At 40.5% G+C, this 20,536-nt stretch overlaps 1 protein-coding gene across 1 annotated transcript; it reads left to right on the top strand.

Annotated features, from left to right (window-relative positions):
* Window positions 1-5,335: 5,335 nt before the first annotated feature.
* On the top strand, window positions 5,336-7,283 carry LOC106573802 (uncharacterized). The gene has a single exon (XM_014149153.3). The coding sequence runs from the start codon at window positions 5,549-5,551 to the stop codon at window positions 6,710-6,712; it is 1,164 nt and encodes a 387-aa protein (XP_014004628.1). The 5' UTR covers window positions 5,336-5,548; the 3' UTR covers window positions 6,713-7,283.
* Window positions 7,284-20,536: the final 13,253 nt, after the last annotated feature.

The raw sequence follows: 20,536 nt of genomic DNA, 5'->3' as shown, positions 1-20,536 counted from the left end.
TCAGGTTTGTAGGCCTCCTTGCTCGCACACGCTTTTTCAGTTCTGCCCACAAATTCTCAATGGGATTGAGGTCAGGGCTTTGTGATGGCCACACCAATACCTTGACTTTGTTGTCCTTAAGCCATTTTGCCACAACTTTGGAAGTATGCTTGGGGTCATTGTCCATTTGGAAGACCCATTTGCGACCAAGCTTTAACTTCCTGACTGATGTCTTGAGATGTTGCTTCAATATATCTATATAATTTTCCTGCCTCATGATGCTATCTATTTTGTGAAGTGCACCAGTCCCTCCTGCAGCAAAGCACCCCCACAACATGATGCTGCCACCCCCGTGCTTCACGGTTGGGATGGTGTTCTTCGGCTTGCAAGCATCCCCATTTTTCCTCCAAACATAATGATGGTCATTATGGCCAAACAGTTCTATTTTTGTTTCATCAGACCAGAGGACATTTCTCCAAAAAGTCCGATCTTTGTCCCCATGTGCAGTTGCAAACCGTAGTCTGGCTTTTTTAATGGCGGTTTTGGAGCAGTGTCTTCTTCCTTGCTGAGCGGCCTTTCAGGTTATGTCGATATAGGACTTGTTTTACTGTGGATATAGATATGTTTGTACCTGTTTCCTCCAGCATCTTCTGTTGTTCAGCATCTTCTGCTGTTGTTCTGGGATTGATTTGCACTTTTCGCACCAAAGTACGTTCATCTCTAGGAGACAGAATGCGTCTCCTTCCTGAGCAGAATCACGGCTGCGTGGTCCCATGGTGTTTATATTTGCGTGCTATTGTTTGTACAGATGAACCTTCAGGCGTTTGGAAATTTTGGAAAACCAGACTTGTGGAGGTCTCCATTTTTTTTCTGAGGACTTGGCTGATTTATTTTGCTTTTCCCATGCTGTCAAGCAAAGAGGCACTGAGTTCAAGGTAGGCCTTGAAATTGACATCCACAGGTACACCTCCAATTGACACAAATTATGTCAATTAGCCTATCAGAAGCTTCTAAAGCCATGACATCATTTTCTGGAATTTTCCAAGCTGTTTAAAGGCACAGTCAACTTAGTGTATGTAAACTTCTGACCCACTGGAATTGTGAAACAGTGAATTATAAGTGACATAATCTGTCTGTAAACAATTGTTGGAAAAATTACTTGTGTCATGCACAAAGTAGATGTCCTAACTGACTTGCCAAAACTATAGTTTGTTAACAAGAAATTTGTGGAGTGGTTGAAAAATGAGTTTTAATGACTCCAACCTAAGTGTATGTAAACTTCAGACTTCAACTGTATGTCTGCCCTTCATAAAACCAGACTGGGTATCATCAATGATTTGGTCAATACCTTTAAGTATTTCTGCAAAGATGGATGCAAGTAGCTTTCCATCATTGTTCATTAATGTGATTGGTCTCCGATTTTCTAACATCATAGGATTTTTGTTTGGTTTGGGGATAACAGAACTGAGGCCTTTTGTCATAGAAACAAGCAGGAACCCTAAATCAATTGCCTCCTTAAAGACATTACATAAAAATTCAACAATATCCTCATGAAAATATCTATCGAATTCAGGCCATCATTCGCTGGAGATTCTTTTTTTAAATTTCATTGATTGAAATAAATTAATCACAAGACTTACAGTATTGAATTCTTCATCTATGAATTTTGCATAGTATTTGACAGAGTCTAGAAAAGCAGACATCAAATTGTATTTGTCACATGCGCCGAATACAACAGGGAAATGCTTACTTACAAGCCCTTAACCAACAATGCAGTTTTAAGAAAAATACCTACAAAAATAAGAAAGAAAAGTAACAAATAATTAAAGAGCAGCAGTAAAATAACAATAGCGAGGCTATATACAGGGGGTACCGGTACAGTCGAGGTAATTGAGGTAATATATACATGTGGTACAGGCATCACTAGTAGGACAGGCATTACTGGTGTAAAGATTACCATAGATTTCTGAAACATATTTAGAAATATCTTTGAGGTTTTCGTTTTCTTTGCAATCTATATTAAGCTTATTAGTAGAAGAAAAATTGAGATTTTTTTCTCTAAATTGTAAAAATGTTGACATTTTTTACCTTCCTCCAACCATCTCTTTTTTGATCATACAAATGCCCTTTTGCTCTCTCTTTGTACATTCAGACCATTTCTTTATTCATCAAGGTCCTCCATAGAGATTAGAGAAAGTATTTATTGCCTCAATCTTTTAAATTCATCAATTTATTTACCTTTCTTCATGGCTGTTTGTCTTATTTCATACTGGATTAATTCCCAATATTTCCCATAAGATTTACATTTTCTTGTATAATATCTTTGGAATCCATCTTTAAATTATCATCTTCCAACAGCCTGCTATTGAGTTTCCAATAACTCCAATTTGGTTTATTAACTTCTGATCCATTAATATTTACAGATAAGAATATAACTTTATGATCAGTAAGAATTAATGATTCAATGGATAGCTTGCTTGCAGTGTTATCTAATGAATTAGAAATAAACCAGAAATTAATTATTGACTGTCTGGACATGCCCTTGTTACACAAGGTGAAGTCCTTTTTATCTGATATTTAGATCTCCAAATATCAAATAATCCAAGAACAAGACATAGATTATTAAACTCAGGATTAACCATGCTGGCTCTATTTGGAGGGGGATATCTGTCACATCACATTATTCACAGAATTAAAATAAATCTCCACCTAAGATAATTTGGATAACCTGAAATACACCTTTAACTATTCATCTCTTCTTCAAATTCTTGAAATAACATCCTGTTGTTTTGTTTGTTTTTGTTGCATAGATATTCCCTAATAAAACATTTCACTGTTCAAATTCACTGTTCAAATTAACCAACGTCCAGAGTGGTGAGTCTTACTACTGATGACCTTCCCTTTAAATGCACCTCTTAAAACTGCTACACCTGCAGAGTGGTTGTTGCCATATGATAACCAGATATCGTTACCCCATTGATTTTTCCAAAAAGCTAGATCGGTAGAACAAGCATGAGTCTCTTGTAGAAAGTATAAGTCTGCATTAAACCGTTTGCAATACAGGAAAATAGCCTTACGTTTGAGTAAATTACGAATACCCCTGACATTAACTGAACAAAGAGATATAGACACAAACTTCAACCAACAACCTTATGCTAATATAAGCTTTTCCTAAGGATATGTAACTCAGAAGGATTCCCATCCCATTTTTAACCCAGCCTTTTTCATTCAAATGTTTGTGTAAACCCATTTCATGAAGCTCCCGACAGTTATTGTGCTGACTTTGCTTCCAGAGGCAGTTTGGAACTCGGGAGTGAGTGTTGTAACTGAGGACAGACCATTTCTATTCGCTACGTGCTTCAGCACTTGATGGTCCCATTTGACATTTTAGTCATTTAGCAGATGCTCTTATCCAGAGCGACTTACAGTAGTGAATACATTTCACACATTTCATATATATATTTTTTTCCGTACTGGTCCCCCGTGGGAATCGAATTCTGTGAGCTTGTGTGGCCTACCACTTTGCGGCTGAGACATTGTTGCTCCTAGACTTTTCCACTTCACAATAACAGCACTTACAGATGACCGGGGCAGCTCTAGCTGGGCAGAAATTTGACGAACTGACTTGTTTGACAGGTGGCATCCTATGACGGTGCCACGTTGAAAGTCACTAAGCTCTTCAGTAATGCCATTCTATTGCCAGTGTTTTCCTATGGAGATTGCATAATTTAAAGGGGTGTCCACATATGTTTCTATATATAGTGTAACTTAATTTAGTTACACAATGTATTTGTGACAAATCATTCACTAAACCATAAACCTCAACTAAGTCCTGCAATAAATAATGTGGAAATTGAGCAAGTTGAGGAGACTAAACTGCTTGGAGTAACCCTGGATTTTAAACGGTCATGGTCAAAACATGTTGATACATCAGTAGCTAAGATGGGGAGAAGTCTGTCCATAATACAGAGCTGCTCTGCCATTTTAACAACACTATCAACAAGGCAGATCCTACAGGCTCTAGTTTTATCACACCTGGACTACTGTTCAGTAGTGAGGTCAGGTGCCACAAAGAGAGACCTCGTAAAATAATTATAATTGGTTTAGAACAGGGCAGCACGGCTGGCTCTTAACTGTACACAGAGAGCTAACATTAATAAAATGCATGTAAATCTCTCATGGCTCAAAGTGGAAGAGAGATTGACTTCATCACTACTTGTTTTGTAAGAAGTGTTGACATGCTGAATGCAGCGAGGTGTCTGTTTAAACTACTAGCACACAGCTCGGACACCCATCCATACCCCACAAGACATGTCACCAAAGGTCTCTTCACAATCCCCAAGTCAAGAACAGACTATGGGAGGTGCACAGTACTACATAGAGCCATGACTACATGGAACTATATTCTACATCAGGTAACTGATGCAAACAGTAGAATCAGATTAAGAAAAACAGGTAAAAATAAACCTTATAGAACAACAGGGATTGTGAAGAGACACACACAAACACACATACACATGATAAGACACGCACTCGACACACACATACACATGGATGTTGTATTGTAAATATGTGATAGTGGAGTAGTGGCCTGAGGGAACAAACTAAATGTTTTGGGTAAAATGTTATGAAATGTAATGTCATGAAATATTTTTAATTGTATATAGCTGCTTTAATGTTGCAGGACCCCAGGAAGAGTAGCTGCTGCCTTGGCAGGGATCCTTAAGAAATACAAATACACAGTCATTTTTTTAGAAACTTGAGGATGATTTGGACACGATTTTTTCGCAAACACATTTAATTAAATAACAGAAAAAAGTGTCAATTGTAGCCACTTATATCCCTTCATAGTTTGTTTGTTTAAGCATGACCATCATCCACATAGGCCTACCTAATTTTTGACCAAATGTTTTGTGTCAGCACTGGGGGGGGGGGGGGGTCCCCACATGTAATCAGTTACTCAACAGTAACTTTGTAAACCAATGTGTAATTTTGTAATTTGGGTGTACTATCCCTTTAAAATAAAATTGTTTAAGTTATTTTCCTTTTATACACTTTGTTTTTATTTCAAGTAACCCACAGCAACTCCCAGAAAGAACTCGGCCGTGTTTGCTTGTTCTCTCTGTGTGAGCAACTTTCAGCGTCAAGGGTGTACGTGATATTTCAAACATCAGATCAGTGCGTTTATGTATTGGGTGCCCGGAAATTTATCCAAATAAACACAGCTTGATTCAACTTGGGTGGGCAGACTTATCAACAGACTAATTCTATAAACAAATGTGGGAATAACCAAGAACACCATTGGCTGGTAGGCCTACGCAGGGGACACGCGGGGAGAGAGCTGGGGCTTTCGGCAATGAAATTTTAATTAATGTGGGTGGGCTGAGAACACAAGCAGTGTTTATGATAGATAATTTATTTTCCAATGAAAAGTCAACATAAAACATGTTAAACAATTATTTAACATTGTTTGACTCATGAGGCAGAGACACTGTGGGAGCCCATCATTCCAAGAGCAGTTCTCTCCACGAACTGAAGTTCCTTGGGAAGCAGATAGCGTTCCAGCATCATGAGCATTTACCACAGCCGAGTGCTTGGAGTGCCACCCTCGGCGCTCAATTTCCACAATTCGTCCCTGATTTACTTGTATGGAGGCGACGGCGGTACAATTCTTCCCGCTTTGAGCTTCGTCCCAACTCGGCAGGAATCTCTGCAAAAACCTCCGTACAGCTACATTGCACTTATCGCTATGGCCATCAAGAGCGCACCAGACAAGCGCGCAACGCTGAGCGGCATTTACCAGTTCATAATGGACGGCTTCCCCTTTTACCATGACAACAAGCAGGGCTGGCAGAACTCAATACGCCACAACCTCTCTCTAAACGACTGTTTCATCAAGGTACCGAGAGAGAAGGGCCGTACCGGGAAAGGCAGCTACTGGACTTTGGACACCAAATGTCTAGACATGTTCGAGAACGGGAACTATAGACGGAGGAAGAGAAAACTAACTACTCACAAGAGGAAAAGAGGTCCAGTCACCACGAACCCGTCAGGATCTAACGTTCCAGCTGATGCTCACCTGAGGAGGATGGGTAGGCCTATGTCAGCTGGAGATTGGGCTGTGGTGGGCACGGAGGTGGAACAACATCAGAGACATTTTGAGCAACGCAGTTTAGATGTAAAACATGTTCTTGGTGAGTTCAACAATGTTGGGATGCAGCAAAGTGGGTCTGTCCATGGCCAAATATGTAATGTGCAGAATCAAATCCAAACTGAATCCACGCAGGACATGTATGGCACACAATCAACTGACGCGCGACACGGTCCAAGGTGCATACCCGTTCAGGAGCACAGGGTCTGTTTGGACACAGCGCATCTGTCAGGAGCGTCTTCCCTCCATGCGAGTGAAGCAGACAATAGTAGACTAGCCTTTGATGGGAGGGAGAATGGGCCTCCTATCCTGTCCGGTTGCACGGAGAACTTGAACTCATCTATGCTGTGTAGAACAATGGAAATTGTACCCACTGTCCCTAGCAGAGCAACGGACAAATCCAAAGGTTTTAGCATAGACAGTATCTTATCAAAAAAGGGGAACCAAATGCACAAAAGCAGCGTTGATGTAACAACAGAGACAGGCTTGTACCCCCAAAGTCACCAATTCAAGCTGATGGGATTCCCGCTTTGCCCTTACTTATCGCCCACGTGCCCTGAGAAAGTTATACATTTTAAATAGGCAGAGTGATATGTTAAAAAAAATTGGGAACATCTGCATAATAATATAATGGAACATCTAAAAAATAAATCAAAAATATTGCAAGGTATTACGCGCGAGTGTCACCATTTTGGTACTGTGGGAAGAGAGACTATGACTTCGACAATTATCTTTTTCAGGCGCCAATAAAGACTGTGATTAAAAAATGATTGTGATTATGGTTATTATAGGCTAACTTCTCTTCCGAAGTGCAGCTGCGCATAAAATACCATTGCAGTTCCTCTTTCAGTTGATTTATCGTCATGAGAGAACAATTAATAAAAGCCCAAGAGTGTACGGATGTTGTTTTAGTAAATGTAAATGTTTAGGAAAACTATGGTTTATATGTAGGAGCTCTGAGCTTGTCATCTGAGTGTCTGCCATTTGACTGTTGTGTGTGTTATATTCTGTGCTGCTTCTCAGATGTTGAATTTAGATGTTAAAGTGAAAATAGTTTTTTAGAAGGTAGCTGAAAAAAACTTCTGTATAATTATTATTTTTAATTTTTCCATCTTGAATGTAAAATAAAAGTGTAATAAACAAAAAAAATACATTGCAAGTCAGCTTGATTTCATTCCATGAAAATAGACATAAGTAAATTGAAAAGAAAGGACAGTAAAGTAACACATTCAATCTTAGCCTATTAAACTTAAAGATCATTACAGTCATGTACTCTTTATTATAAACTGGGTGGTTTGAGCCCTGAATGCTGATTTGCTGAAAGCCATGGTATATCAGACCATATACCACAGGTCAGGTATTACAAAACATGTATTTTTACTGCTCTAATCACCTTGGAAACTATTTTATAGTAGCAATAAGACACCTCAGGACACCAGTATCTAGGCACTCCGCGTTGCGTCGTGCTTAAGAACAGCTTTTCGCTGTGTTATATTGGCCATATACCACACCCCCTTGGGCCTTGTTGCTTAAATATAGCCCTGCAGCTGGTTTTCAATGTTCTTCCTCATAAACAGATTTACATCTTTGAATAATAAACCAAAATTCTGAAGGGAAAAGTGAAACATTTGTAATAACCCTGCACTACATACTACATCAGGATTAGAGCTATGGGCACTAGTAAACATGCATTTGTTTATCAGTTAAACAAATTCCCCATTGCAAAAAGTGCTGTTAACACAAATACTGAATCAATCAGAGCATTGCCATCTGTTTCCTGGAGGCCACATGTGATTTACAGTGAATGAAAGTTGTTATGGTATTGAACTGTAAAGATTCATACTGTATAAATAAGCAGTGAGTTTGTAGGGGTTTCTATGACACCTGCATGAAATCAGAGCATTACTGACAACATGATCATGAAATATCTGACAAAAAAACTCAGACTTCTAAATATAGCTTATATTTATATTCCTCTGAAACCTTCACTGTAGACTTTGAGAGTGCAAATCAGGAATGCTTGTAGAAATAAATAAACTTCCCAACATTTAAGGAGAAGAACTCACAATCACAAGAATTTCCTGTGTATAGGATTATTTTGGTCAGATGTGTAAATAAAACCTCAAAATCTCAGAGGAGAAAAAGAGTTTGCATTCCCTAGCCTGCTCAGCTCAAATGGTCATCAGCCCATTTAGGCTTCAGCTCTATGGACAAATTCTGTAGGACCTTCTGTAAGACACCGTGGCTCTGCTAAACTGACGATCCTCAACAAACAAGAACTAAGCATCTGAAACTACATACTCTTTGGAAGAATGTCTTTGATTAAATGTGCTGCACACAAAATGGATCCCTTTCCTGAATTGTATGCATTTGATTACAATATGACAATCTTCCTTCTCAATATTATTCTAATTTAAATATTGTGACTAAGTAAATGATTAAAAACCAATTTCAGTTCACATCTAAACCCACTTCTACTGGTCTGAGATACCACTCCCTAACATTATGACTTCTAAGACGTATGATCAGCATATATTACAAATAATTTCTAGTCTCTCTAGAGCAAACTCCTCAACCAACAACTGTAACGTTGGTTAATTGGGGAGAGTGGTGATCTTGAGACAAACATAACAGTATGGCTGAATGTTCTAGTGCCACCCAGTGGCTCAACTGTTCAACACTCTGGTCTCTATTTCCAAGGCACACAAATGCATGATCTGTTGACCCCTCTAAGTGTTTGATTTAAAACATGATCTATATTTAAGCTCCAGCACCAACATGTAGTCCTCGCATTCTTATCTATTTTCATGGGAAACAAATCTGAAAGCTCTCTGTGTCAATAACTTTTCTCTTCAATAAGATGAATGCTGTGTTCCCAGTGTGATATTGTCGATCTACCCTCTACTACCAACTAGACCAATTGCAATAGCGCACAATGTCAGACTAAAACACTAATGACTGTCAATTTCTATCTCAAGACCCAAACTGTAGGTAATCAGGTCAGCTCACTGAATCGTGTGGATTCAGTAACCCCTAAAATCAACTGTTGGCTACTCTGTTTCCTCTAACCAATTGCCAGACCACCTACGAGGAAGAGACTCCATGACATCATTCAGTGGGACAAGGCCGCAGTAGTCAAATGGAGGGCTGTCAGGGAAGATATATGGGTGGATGAGAGGATTTTTAGTGGTGAATGGTGGGGTAATGAGGCATATATCGTAATGTAGGTTTAAGGGTGTGGTTCACACTCACAGCTCTATGGATCGAAGTTGAATCTCCTCACCATAATTCGTTTGAGATTGAGTTGACAAGGCTTGATGAATCAGCGTGGGTTCAAATAAACAGTGAGAGAAATAGAGCCTGTATAGGAAAGTGTCATCACTTTCATGAACAATCAGATCTCCATTCTGCAATAAATCATACCATTTAAAACCGCTAGATTCAAAAGGGGTTTCATCTACATGTTTATTATATTTGTTCACTCTCTACATATACCAACTACACTTGTCCAAATACATACTCAGCACAAGGGTATGGGCGGCCGTGATGAAGATTGATGGGCCCGCTGCAAGGAGCATTAGCTGCTAATCAAGTTATGTTTCCTGGCACACAATTGTATATGTCATTATCTGCCTCAGATATCCACATGGCCTATGCATGCTGCTGACCATGTAGACACAAATGCACATATTCTGACATGCAAACACTGAGCATGGATTTGACACACATTCACTACAATGACACATACAAATAAACATAACTCTGTTTTAAAAATGCTCTCAGATGACAGTTATCTTTCCATCAAAACACAAAGCAGCAATATCACAAAAATATAGACATAAAACCTTTACTCTTCTTGAAAATTATACTGAAGGCTTACCGCAATAAAACCAACACAAATGGACCCACCTACAAAGATGGACCTACATAGTAAATCAAATCAAATTTATTTATATAGCCCTTCTTACATCAGCTGATATCTCAAAGTGCTGTACAGAAACCCAGCCTAAAACCCCAAACAGCAAGCAATGCAGGTGTAGAAGTGGTGTGGAGGCTGTGCTTTGGCAAAGTGGGTGGGGTTATATCCTACCTGTTTGGCCCTGTCCGGGGGTTTCATCGGATGGGGCCACAGTGTCTCCTGACCCCTCCTGTCTCAGCCTCCAGTATTTATGCTGCAGTAGTTTATGTGTCGGGGGGCTAGGGTCAGTCTGTCACATCTGGAGTATTTCTCTTGTCTTTTCCGGTGTCCTGTGTGAATTTAAATATGCTCTCTCTAATTCTCTCTTTCTCTTTCTTTCTTTCTCTCTCTCGGAGGACCTGAGCCCTAGGACCATGCCTCAGGACTACCTGGCTTGATGACTCCTTGCTGTCCCCAGTTCACCTGGCCGTGCTGCTGCTCCAGTTCCAACTGTTCTGCCTGCAGCTATGGAACCCTGACCTGTTCACCGGACGTGCTACCTGTCCCAGACCTGTTGTCCCAGACCTGCTGGAACCCTGACCTATTCACCGGACGTGCTACCTGTCCCAGACCTGCTGTTTTCAACTCTCTAGAGACAGCAGGAGCGGTAGAGATACTCTCAAAGATCGGCTATGAAAAAGACAACTGACACTTACTCTTGTGTTACTGACTTGTTGCACCCTCGACAACTACTATGATTATTATTATTTGACAATGCTGGTCATTTATGAACATTTGAACATCTAGGCCATGTGCTAGTATAATCTTATAACCTACATAGTAAATGGCATGACAACATCTGTGGAAGCATGAAAATATGACTTTGAAGAGAACAGCAAAACGCATTGAAAAACATTTGATAAGACTCTTTCACTTTAGTACGTGAGGAAGCCAAAGGCTGTGTGTGAACCGCATACAGCTGCAAACCAAGTGTGTACATTTAAAGTCCTCTCTCATTAACCCTGCCTGTACTTAAACTGGGTACCAACATCCACAAAACAGTTTCAGTTTCTAGGATACTTTGGAATCTTTGGCTCTACTTCTACAGGCCCTCTTTACCAACTATCAAGATGAACAATTGAAATAGTCACAGAAGAATTTGAATTGATTTATTTTATATAATTTCTTTAAATATAATTTTTAAAACATACAATCTACCTGCAGTGAAGCCGCACAACATTTACATTACATTCAGTCATCTAGCAGACACTTCCATCCAGAGCAACCCACAGGAGCAACCAGGGTTAAGTGCCCCACACATCAACAGATCTCCCACCAAGTCGAATCGGGGGACCCGAATCAGCGACCTCTTGGCCACTGGCCCAAGCTCCCAACCGCCAAGCCACCAACCATCCAAGATCCCCCCACAGTTCCCCCCCAAGAGCTGCCCCTCAACCATCCAAGACCCACTTACAAGAATTCTGTACAATAGTTTTAGCTGAAAAGCAAAGTCTTGAATCTTGCAACGTTTTATATATAAACTCATACACCCTGTTCCATGGAATCGGTACATCACAATTCTCCTCTCAGCTATTTTGCAATCTGTATGGCACAGCTGTCAACATCCTGGTCCTCAAATAAAATTGGTATACTTTCCTATTTATGCTATTTTTGTTCTTCCGACAGTTTTGATCCTTTATATTGGGTAGACAGAGCAGTTCCCCACCTCCTCCCACTGCCACCTGCCTCCTCCATTTTTGGAGTAGTGCTGTAATCGATTGGTTGTAATCTTGGATTGAGCAGACCTTCCCAAACAATTCCGATAGCTCCATGAAAGACATAAATCTACCATTCCAATTTCCAATATAATTTAAAAACAAAATACCCTTTTCAAACATACATTTTTTCCATAAACACAGGTATTTTATCAACCAGCACATTTGAGTTCAACCATAATATTTGTTGCAGTGTTGTAGTACTCAAGACCCGTCTTGAGACCACATATTGAGTGTCTCGGGCTCAGAGGCGACCCGTCATTCAGGGCAGGTGGTGCAGAGCCTCATCTGTTTTGAGCCCCACCTTTGTGTGTGTGTGTGGGATGTTTGCCTGTTTTGCATGTTATTTTTGCATGAACATGTGTCAAATCAAATTTTTCACATGCTCCGAATACAACAGTTTTAGACCTTACAGTGAAATGCTTACATACAAGCCCTTAACCAACGATGCAGTTCAAGAAATAGAGTTAAGAAATATTTACAAAATATACTAAAGTAGAAAATAAAAAGTAACACAATATAATAACAATAACAAGGCTAAATACAGGGGGTACCGGTACCGAGTCACTGTGCGGGGGTATAGGTTGGTGCTCCAGTACCGCTTGCCATGCGGTAGCAGAGAGAACAGTCTATGACTTGGGTGACAGGAGTTTTTTTTCGGGGCTTCCTCTGCTTGGCCGCAGTGATGTACTGGGCCATATGGATTACCCTGTGTAGCGGCTTGGGGTTAGATGCCGAGCAGTTGCATGTCAGGCGGTGATGCTACCGTTCAGGATGCTCTTGATGGTGAAGCTGTATAACTTTTTGAGGATCTGGGGACCCATGCTGAATCTTTTCATTCTCCTAAGGGAGAAAAGTGTTGTCGTGCCCTCTTCACGACTGTCTTGGTGTGTTTGGACCATGATAGTTTGTTGGTGATGTGGACACCAAGGAACTTGAAACTCTCAACCCGCTCCACTTCAGCCCCGTCGATGTGAATAGGGGCGTGTTCCACCATCCTTTTCCTGTAGTCCACAATCAGCTCCTTTGTCTTGCTCATGTTGAGGGAGAGGTTGTTGTCCTGGCACCACACTGCCAGGCCTCTGACCTCCTCCCTATAGGCTGTCTCATCGTTGTCGTTGATCAAGCCTACCACTGTTTTGTCGTCAGCAAACTTAATGATGGTGTTGGATTCGTGCTTGGCCACGCAGTCGTGGGTGAACAGGGAGTACAGGAGGGGACTAAGCACGCACCCCTGAGGGGCCCCTGTGTTGAGGATCAGCATGGCAGATGTGTCGTTGTCTACCCTTACCACCTGGGGCGGCCCGTCAGGAAGTCCAGTTGCAGAGGGAGGTGTTTAGTCCCAGGGTCTTTAGCTTAGTGACAAGCTTTTTGGGCACTATGGTGTTGAACGCTGAGCTGTAGTCAATGAACAGCATTCTCACATAGGTGTTCCTTTTGTCCAGGTGGGAAAGGGCAATGTGGAGTGCGATTGAGATTGCGTTATCTGTGGATCTGTTGGGGCGGTATGCGAATTGGTGGGTCTAGGGTTTCTGGGATGATGATGTTGATGTGAGCCATGACCAGCCTTTCTAAGCACTACATGGCTTCCGACGTGAGTGCTACGGGCGGTAGTCATTCAGACAGGTTACCTTTGCTTTCTTGGGCACAGGGACTATGGTTGTCTGCTTAAAACATGTAGGTATTACAGACTCGGTCATGGAGAGGTTGAAAATGTGTGAAGACACTTGCCAGCTGGTCTGCGCATGCTCTGAGTACATGTCCTGGTAATCCGTCTGGCCCCGCAGCCTGGTGAATGTTGACCTGGTCTTGGAGAAGCAGTATATCCTTCGTCCAATTCGAGGTGAGTAATCGCTGTTCTGATATCCAGAAGTTATTTTTGGTCATAAGTGTCACACCCTGATCTGTTTCATCTGTCTTTGTGCTTGTCTTCACCCCCCTCCAGGTGTCGCCCATCTCCCTCATTATCCCAAGTGTATTTATACCTGTGTCCTCTGTTTGTCTGTTGCCAGTTCATCCTGACAATTCTGCCAGCCCTGACCTCGAGCCTGTGTGCCGTTCTGTACCTCCCTGACTCTGACCCGTTTACGAACCTCTGCCTGTCCTGACCCCAGCCTGCCTGCTGTTCTGTACCTTATTGACTCTGCCCTGGATTACAGACCCCTGCCTGACTTTGAGCTGTTTTTTTGCCTGCCCCCTGTTTGGGTCAATAAACTTCTGTGACTCTAGCGGTCTGCATCTGGGTCTTATCCTGAGTTCTGATAATAAGAGATGGTAGAAGCAACATTATGTGCAAAATAAGTTACAAACAATGTTAGAAAACACAAATTATGTCACCTTACATTTCAAAAGTGCTGAACAAATTGTTATATTGACTATATCTGTCCTAGCTTGCTCATTAATGTCTTAATTGAAATGACTGATTGCCTCTTATTCACTCATCACTCATTATGCCATAGTTTGTACATCTCTAGTTTGTACATCTCAATTGTCAGAAGAAACCACATTTGTTTAAGCAAGTCAGCCATTTCAGCTATGCTTTTTTTAAAGGCAGTAAATGAGGCTGAATGAAATGTTTCACTGCCAGACTAGGCTCCACTGATAGCCAAGTGTAGCAGTGATAAGGTGTTGGGACTGCTGTTGGGACAGTTTTATGTAGGCCCTAACAGTTTGTGGGCACCGTTTGTCACCGTTATAGTGCAATTAATGTATTGTTTAGTGTTGTGTAGTGGCTTTACTGGCATACATCTAAAACATTTGAGTTTTACCCACCAAGATTTACATGCTAAAATCGCCACTGCTCCGTCTTGTCTCGGTGTCAGATACATTTGTACTCAGTCTTGACTCAGTCTCAGACAGTGAGGACTAGTAATTTCTTCCCGAGACCAGCTGAGTAAAGAACCTCATAATGATCAGCTTCCATTCAGTTTGCGCATAAAACCTCTTTGCCAGGCCAAATATTTAGACCTACACTCCTTTCTTGAAACATTAATATAATATCGTAACAGCCTTTATATCTATTATAGGCATTTTTGCGCAGTGGCGAAACTATAGGCCTTCAGTGTGTGACAGGTTCATGATTCTGAAAATGCAGGAACCCTAATACTAGCGCATTCATGTAGGAGAGTGCACTTTTTATAAAACACATAGGGCCAGTTGTGTAGTGGACGGTATACGCAGGTATAAGCCTTACAGCCACTTCTTTTTCAGTGGGCATTGTATATACTCGCTTCGTAATCCCTATTTATGTGTATCAAACTAGTGTAGTGGAATTATACAATTTATCAATTACTGTATGTAGTACAATAGAGAAATCATGCACAAAGTAGCATACACAATCGCAAAGCATATTCACATGCGCGCCGCACACACAGCCTAGTTTCAGCGGAATATCATCTGCAGGCAGCAAAAGTATACAGCGCTCAACTGGTTTTGGCATGGAGCAGATCACAGAAGAAGGAGCCGGTAGGGTAGGAAAGACGTTTCAACTTATGATATCTACCAGTAAATGCTAACTACGGCATCAATGGGTATGCAAACCAGGTATTGAAAAAGTTAAAGTCCGAAGGGTTAGCAGGCTATTTGTGATGCACAATTGTCATCATGCACTGTTTACATCAGGGGCGCAGACATGGATGGGCCTGGGTGGACAGAGGCCCACCAACTAGGGAACCAAGCCCTGACAGGCCCACCCAATGACCTTGATGTGATTTAAGTATTGTTGTGGACTTAGACCATCAATTTTGTATGTTTTTTTCTATTTAAAAAAAAAAGTGTGATTTTGGGAGTGAAAATCTGATAAATCCATAGGAAACATTTCCTTCATTTTGCGGGCCATTTGGGAACTTTTGGGCAAAATTTGAGTATACACGATTCTCCAGGCACCACTACACCATTGCATAGGGGCGATGGAAATATAGCAGTCACATACAGCATGATGTTAAAAACCTCTTAAGGCTAGGCGTCTCGCTAGCGGGACACCGGTGACAACATCCGGTGAAATTGGAGGGCGCGCAATTCAAATAAATAATCGTAATGTTAAACATTTATGAACATACAAGTATCATATCGTTTAAAAGCTTAAACTCTTGTTAATCTAACTGCATTGTCTGATTTACAATAGGCTGTACAGCGAAAGCATACCATGCGATTGTTTGAGGATGGCCCCCCACAACATATTTTTCAAACCAGCACACGCTTCATAAAATCACAAATAGCGATGAAATAAATCACTTACTTTTGAAAATCTTCCTGTTTGCAATCCCAAGGGTCCCAGCTACAACGTGAATGGTCGTTTTGTTAGATAAAATCCTTCTTTATATCCCAAAACGTCTGTTTAGTTGGCGCCATCGATTTCAGTAATGTACTCGTTCAACATGCAGACAAAGGAGTCCAAAAAGCTACCGCTAAACTTTGTTCAAACAAGTCAAACTACGTTTCTATTTAATTTTCTATATAATAGTTCATACGGAAAGAAGACTGTTCAATAGAAAAGTAAAATTAGTAAGCGCGCGTCCTCTGATGTTGTTCCGGGACTCTTTGTACAAAAACTCAAAATTCTTGCTCGTTTTTGAAGAAACAAGCCTGAAACAAAAAACAAATACTGTTGACATCTAGTGGAAGCCATAGGAATTGCAATCTTGGAGCTGGAATTATATAGAACCCATAGCTTTCCATTATAAGAGTCTGGGAGCACAAAAAAAAAAAATAGGGTTGGTTTTTATTTGGATTTTTGCCTGCCATATCAATTGTGTTATAGTCTCATACATTATTTTAACATTTATACACACTTAAAAAAGTGTTCTCTATCCAATGCTACCAATTATATGCATATCCTGGCTTCTGGGCCTGAGTAACAGGCAGTTTACTTTGGGCACGTCCGTCAGGCAAAAATTCAGGAAAATAGAACCTTGCCCTAAGAAGTTTTTAAGACATAATAAGCCAGTAGGTCCCAATCATAAGAATACAAAAATACAACCATTAAGCATTTCCCAATCAAAATGTACAACTATTAATTCCCATTGCAAAAAAACATTTCATGTTTAGCACAGAAAGTAACCGGTGACCTAAAGTTTAAAGTGGAACTGACAGCGTTTTAACTACTTTGCAGATATGAAACAAACATACAATCCTAATATCAGTCAAAAATATCAAATTCCCAGTTCATGCTACAAAACCAGTTTTATATGAGGTTTTAAAAATAGATTATATTTGAGCAGTGGCGGTTCTAGCTTGGCTCCCTGGGCGAACCCCCCCTTCATCTAGAATTGGCTTTCTATTTCGCAACAAAACATCCTTCACTCATGCTGCCAAACATACCCTCGTAAAACTGACCATCCTACCAATCCTTGACTTCGGCGATGTCATTTACAAAATAGCCTCCAATACCCTACTCAACAAGCTGGATGCAGTCTATCACAGTGCCATCCGTTTTGTCACCAAAGCCCCATATACTACCCACCACTGCGACCTGTACGCTCTCGTTGGCTGGCCTTCGCTTCATAATCGTCGCCAAACACATTGGCTCCAGGTCATCTACAAGACCCTGCTAGGTAAAGTCCCCCCTTATCTCCACTCACTGGTCACCATAGCAGCACCCACCTGTAGCACGCGCTCCAGCAGGTATATCTCTCTGGTCACCCCTAAAGCCAACTCCTCCTTTGGTCGTCTCTCCTTCCAGTTCTCTGCTGCCAATGACTGGAACGAACTACAAAAATCTCTGAAACTGGAAACACTTATCTCCCTCACTAGCTTTAAGCACCAGCTATCAGAGCAGCTCCCAGATCACTGCACCTGTACATAGCCCATCTATACTTTAGCCCAAACTACTACCTCTTCCCCTACTGTATTTATTTTATTTATTATTTTGCTCCTTTGCACCATATTATTTATATTTTAACTTTGAACTTTCTTCAAATTATAAATCTACCATTCCAGTGTTTTACATGCTATACTTTATTTACTTTGCCACCATGGCCTTTTTTGCCTTTACCTCCCTTATCTCACATCATTTGCTCACATTGTATATAGTCTTATTTTTGTCTACTGTATCATTGATTGTATGTTGTTTTACTCCATGTGTAACTCTGTGTTTTTGTATGTTGTCGAACTGCTTTGCTTTATCTTGGCCAGGTCGCAATTGTAAATGAGAACTTGTTCTCAACTTGCCTACCTGGTTAAATAAAGGTGAAATAAAAAAAAATAAAAAAAATCTATTTATGTAGAAAACTAAAAACACAGAGCCTAACGTTAGCTGGATAGATAGCTGCTAGGAGGATGTCATGTCATGCCATTGGAGGAGTGAGGGGGTAAGTGACTGACTTTTTCCCTTCATATCATTTTCCGGTGGCTATACTGTACACAGCTAGAGATGCAGGCGTCATTTGGTTAGCTAGCAAAAACTTGAACAACTGTTATCCAGTTAGCATATCTCTTGCATTAGCAAATTCACTCTGGCTAGCTACTGTACTCCGATATCAGAGCACTCTCATCTGAGTGTGCCAGAGCACAGAACAACTGTTGAATTTACAAATGTGCAACACCCAACACCCGCTGAATATGACCGGTGTCAGTACACAGACAAAAAAAGTAATAGTTCGTCAAGAACGCTCTAGATAACATGTTAACAGCAAATTGGTGAAGTGAATTGGCAGCTCTGCTACGGCGAGCAAAATGGTCAGAGTGAGGTGTTCTCTCATTTGTGTCTGGAAGTAGCTTGCTAGTAAGCTAGCCAACTTTAGCCAGTTAGCTTGGGTGCTTGGTTGGGACAAGCATGAATTGGCAGACAAGTTGCAGAAGGACGAGGAGGCTACAATTCCCCATCGTTTACCAGTGCAATTTTGACAGAAAAAGTTAGAGATGGTATATCTAATGTTCCTTCGTTAGAGTTTAGCTAATCTTGCTCTGGCTAGCATTAGTTGTTGATATTGTTGATGTGCATAACTGAGGGCAAGAGAGCCTACCTTTTCATGGTTGTTTGATCTATAGGACTGTACAGTTCCCAAATGTAAGAGGTGGTGTTTACATATTTGCAGAAATCCATTCAGGTGTATTTTGTGGCTTTTGGCGAATGCGTTCTCATGATCTAAAGTCGCGCTGTTGCAACTGCCTGTAAACACAGAGTCAAGTTCAAATTGAATGATGGCAGGCCCCTGTGGCAAATGGCTTGTTTGTATAAAGGCCTACTGCAGCTCTAAATTGGCTATAGCGCACCGGAAAAATGCCAAGGGGGTGAATACTTTCGCAAGTAATTTTATGTTGCTATCGAATTTTCACATGCCTTACTATACGTAATTTCCAAACATTCTAAGAATTCATGAAAATGACCATATCTATGTGATCACTTGTCAGATTTTTTTAATTTAAAGTGTAATATTCTTCTTGGGGGTGTGTATGAACAGATTGTAATAAGATGTCATATTACTTCTGCAAATTATTTTTGATAGTGTTCAGGAAGAATTTTATGCATTTTTCTCCATATTCCATCCAGTTTGCTTTATTTTTGTAACAGATTACATAAGATCGTTCTTGAATAAGTTCCTCCGGTTGTTTTCCCCTCTAACTTGTTTTGTATCTCTGTAGTACTGTAATGGTCGTCGTAGTAAGTGAACCAAAGCGCAGCGGGTTGAGTGCTCATTATCTATATTTGTTTAGAACACTTAAGAAAACAAAACAAGAAAACGTACGAACGAACAGGATTACAGGCTAAACACAGCTATGCAATCACAACTTCCCACAAAGGGACAGGTGAAAACAGGCTACCGAAGTATGACTCTCAATCAGCAACAACGATGTACAGCTGTTCCTGAGCTGTTCCTGAGAGCCATACCAGGCCAACACAAAGAAATACACAACATAGATAGATCCTAGAATACGAAACATAGAACATAACCAAAAACCCCGGAATACTCTAAACAAACACCCCTCTACATAAACACATATACTAACACATAAAACAAATACCCCCCTGCCACGTCCTGACCAAACTACAATAACAAATAACCCCTTTACTGGTCAGAACGTGACAAGTACCGTTTTTATGCTCCATACCCTTGTTAGTCTTGTTTATTTAGACAGAAACTGCTTTTTCTTTACTGAAGAAAATTGAATTGAAGGACCTCTGAAGGTACATTTAAAGGTATCCAACACAATACGGGGATTTGCTGAACCTATATTGTACTGGGAAAATTCTGTTATTAATTATTTTGTCTTAGTTGAGAACAAATTGTCCTCCAGTAGAATTTGATTACATTTCCAACATCCCCGTCCAAGTAGAAATTCTGCAGGAGTTATGTGAAGGCCAATTAGATGATGGTCTGATCTCATTCTGTCTCCTATCAATACTTTTTAAAACATTTGATGCAAGAGAGAAAGAGACAAGAAAGTACTCAAGACGACTAGCTTGATTAAGTCTCCTCCATGTATATCTAACAAGGTCAGGGTTTTTTAGTCTCCAAATATCCACTATTTCTAATGTGTCCATAATATATGTGATTTCCTTAAGGGCACGATTATAGTTTGTAGAGTGATTTCCTTTACGGTCCATTGACGTACTTAACACTGTGTAATAATCTCCCACCATACGGATTTGATCGTTTGTTGCCTGTAAGCTCAATAGATTATCAATATTTTAGAAAAAGTGTGGATCATCCTGATTTGGACCATATAGATTAATGAGACAAATCTGATTTTCATCCACTTTCATATTCAAATGGGTCCACCTTCCTTGCAGAT

The sequence above is a fragment of the Salmo salar genome, chromosome 16 (assembly GCF_965601325.2).
Source record: "Salmo salar chromosome 16, fSalSal1, whole genome shotgun sequence".
Lineage (NCBI taxonomy): Eukaryota > Metazoa > Chordata > Actinopteri > Salmoniformes > Salmonidae > Salmo > Salmo salar.
The sequence above is the reverse complement of the archived record's forward strand: the minus strand, read 5'-3'. Positions and strand labels throughout refer to the sequence as shown.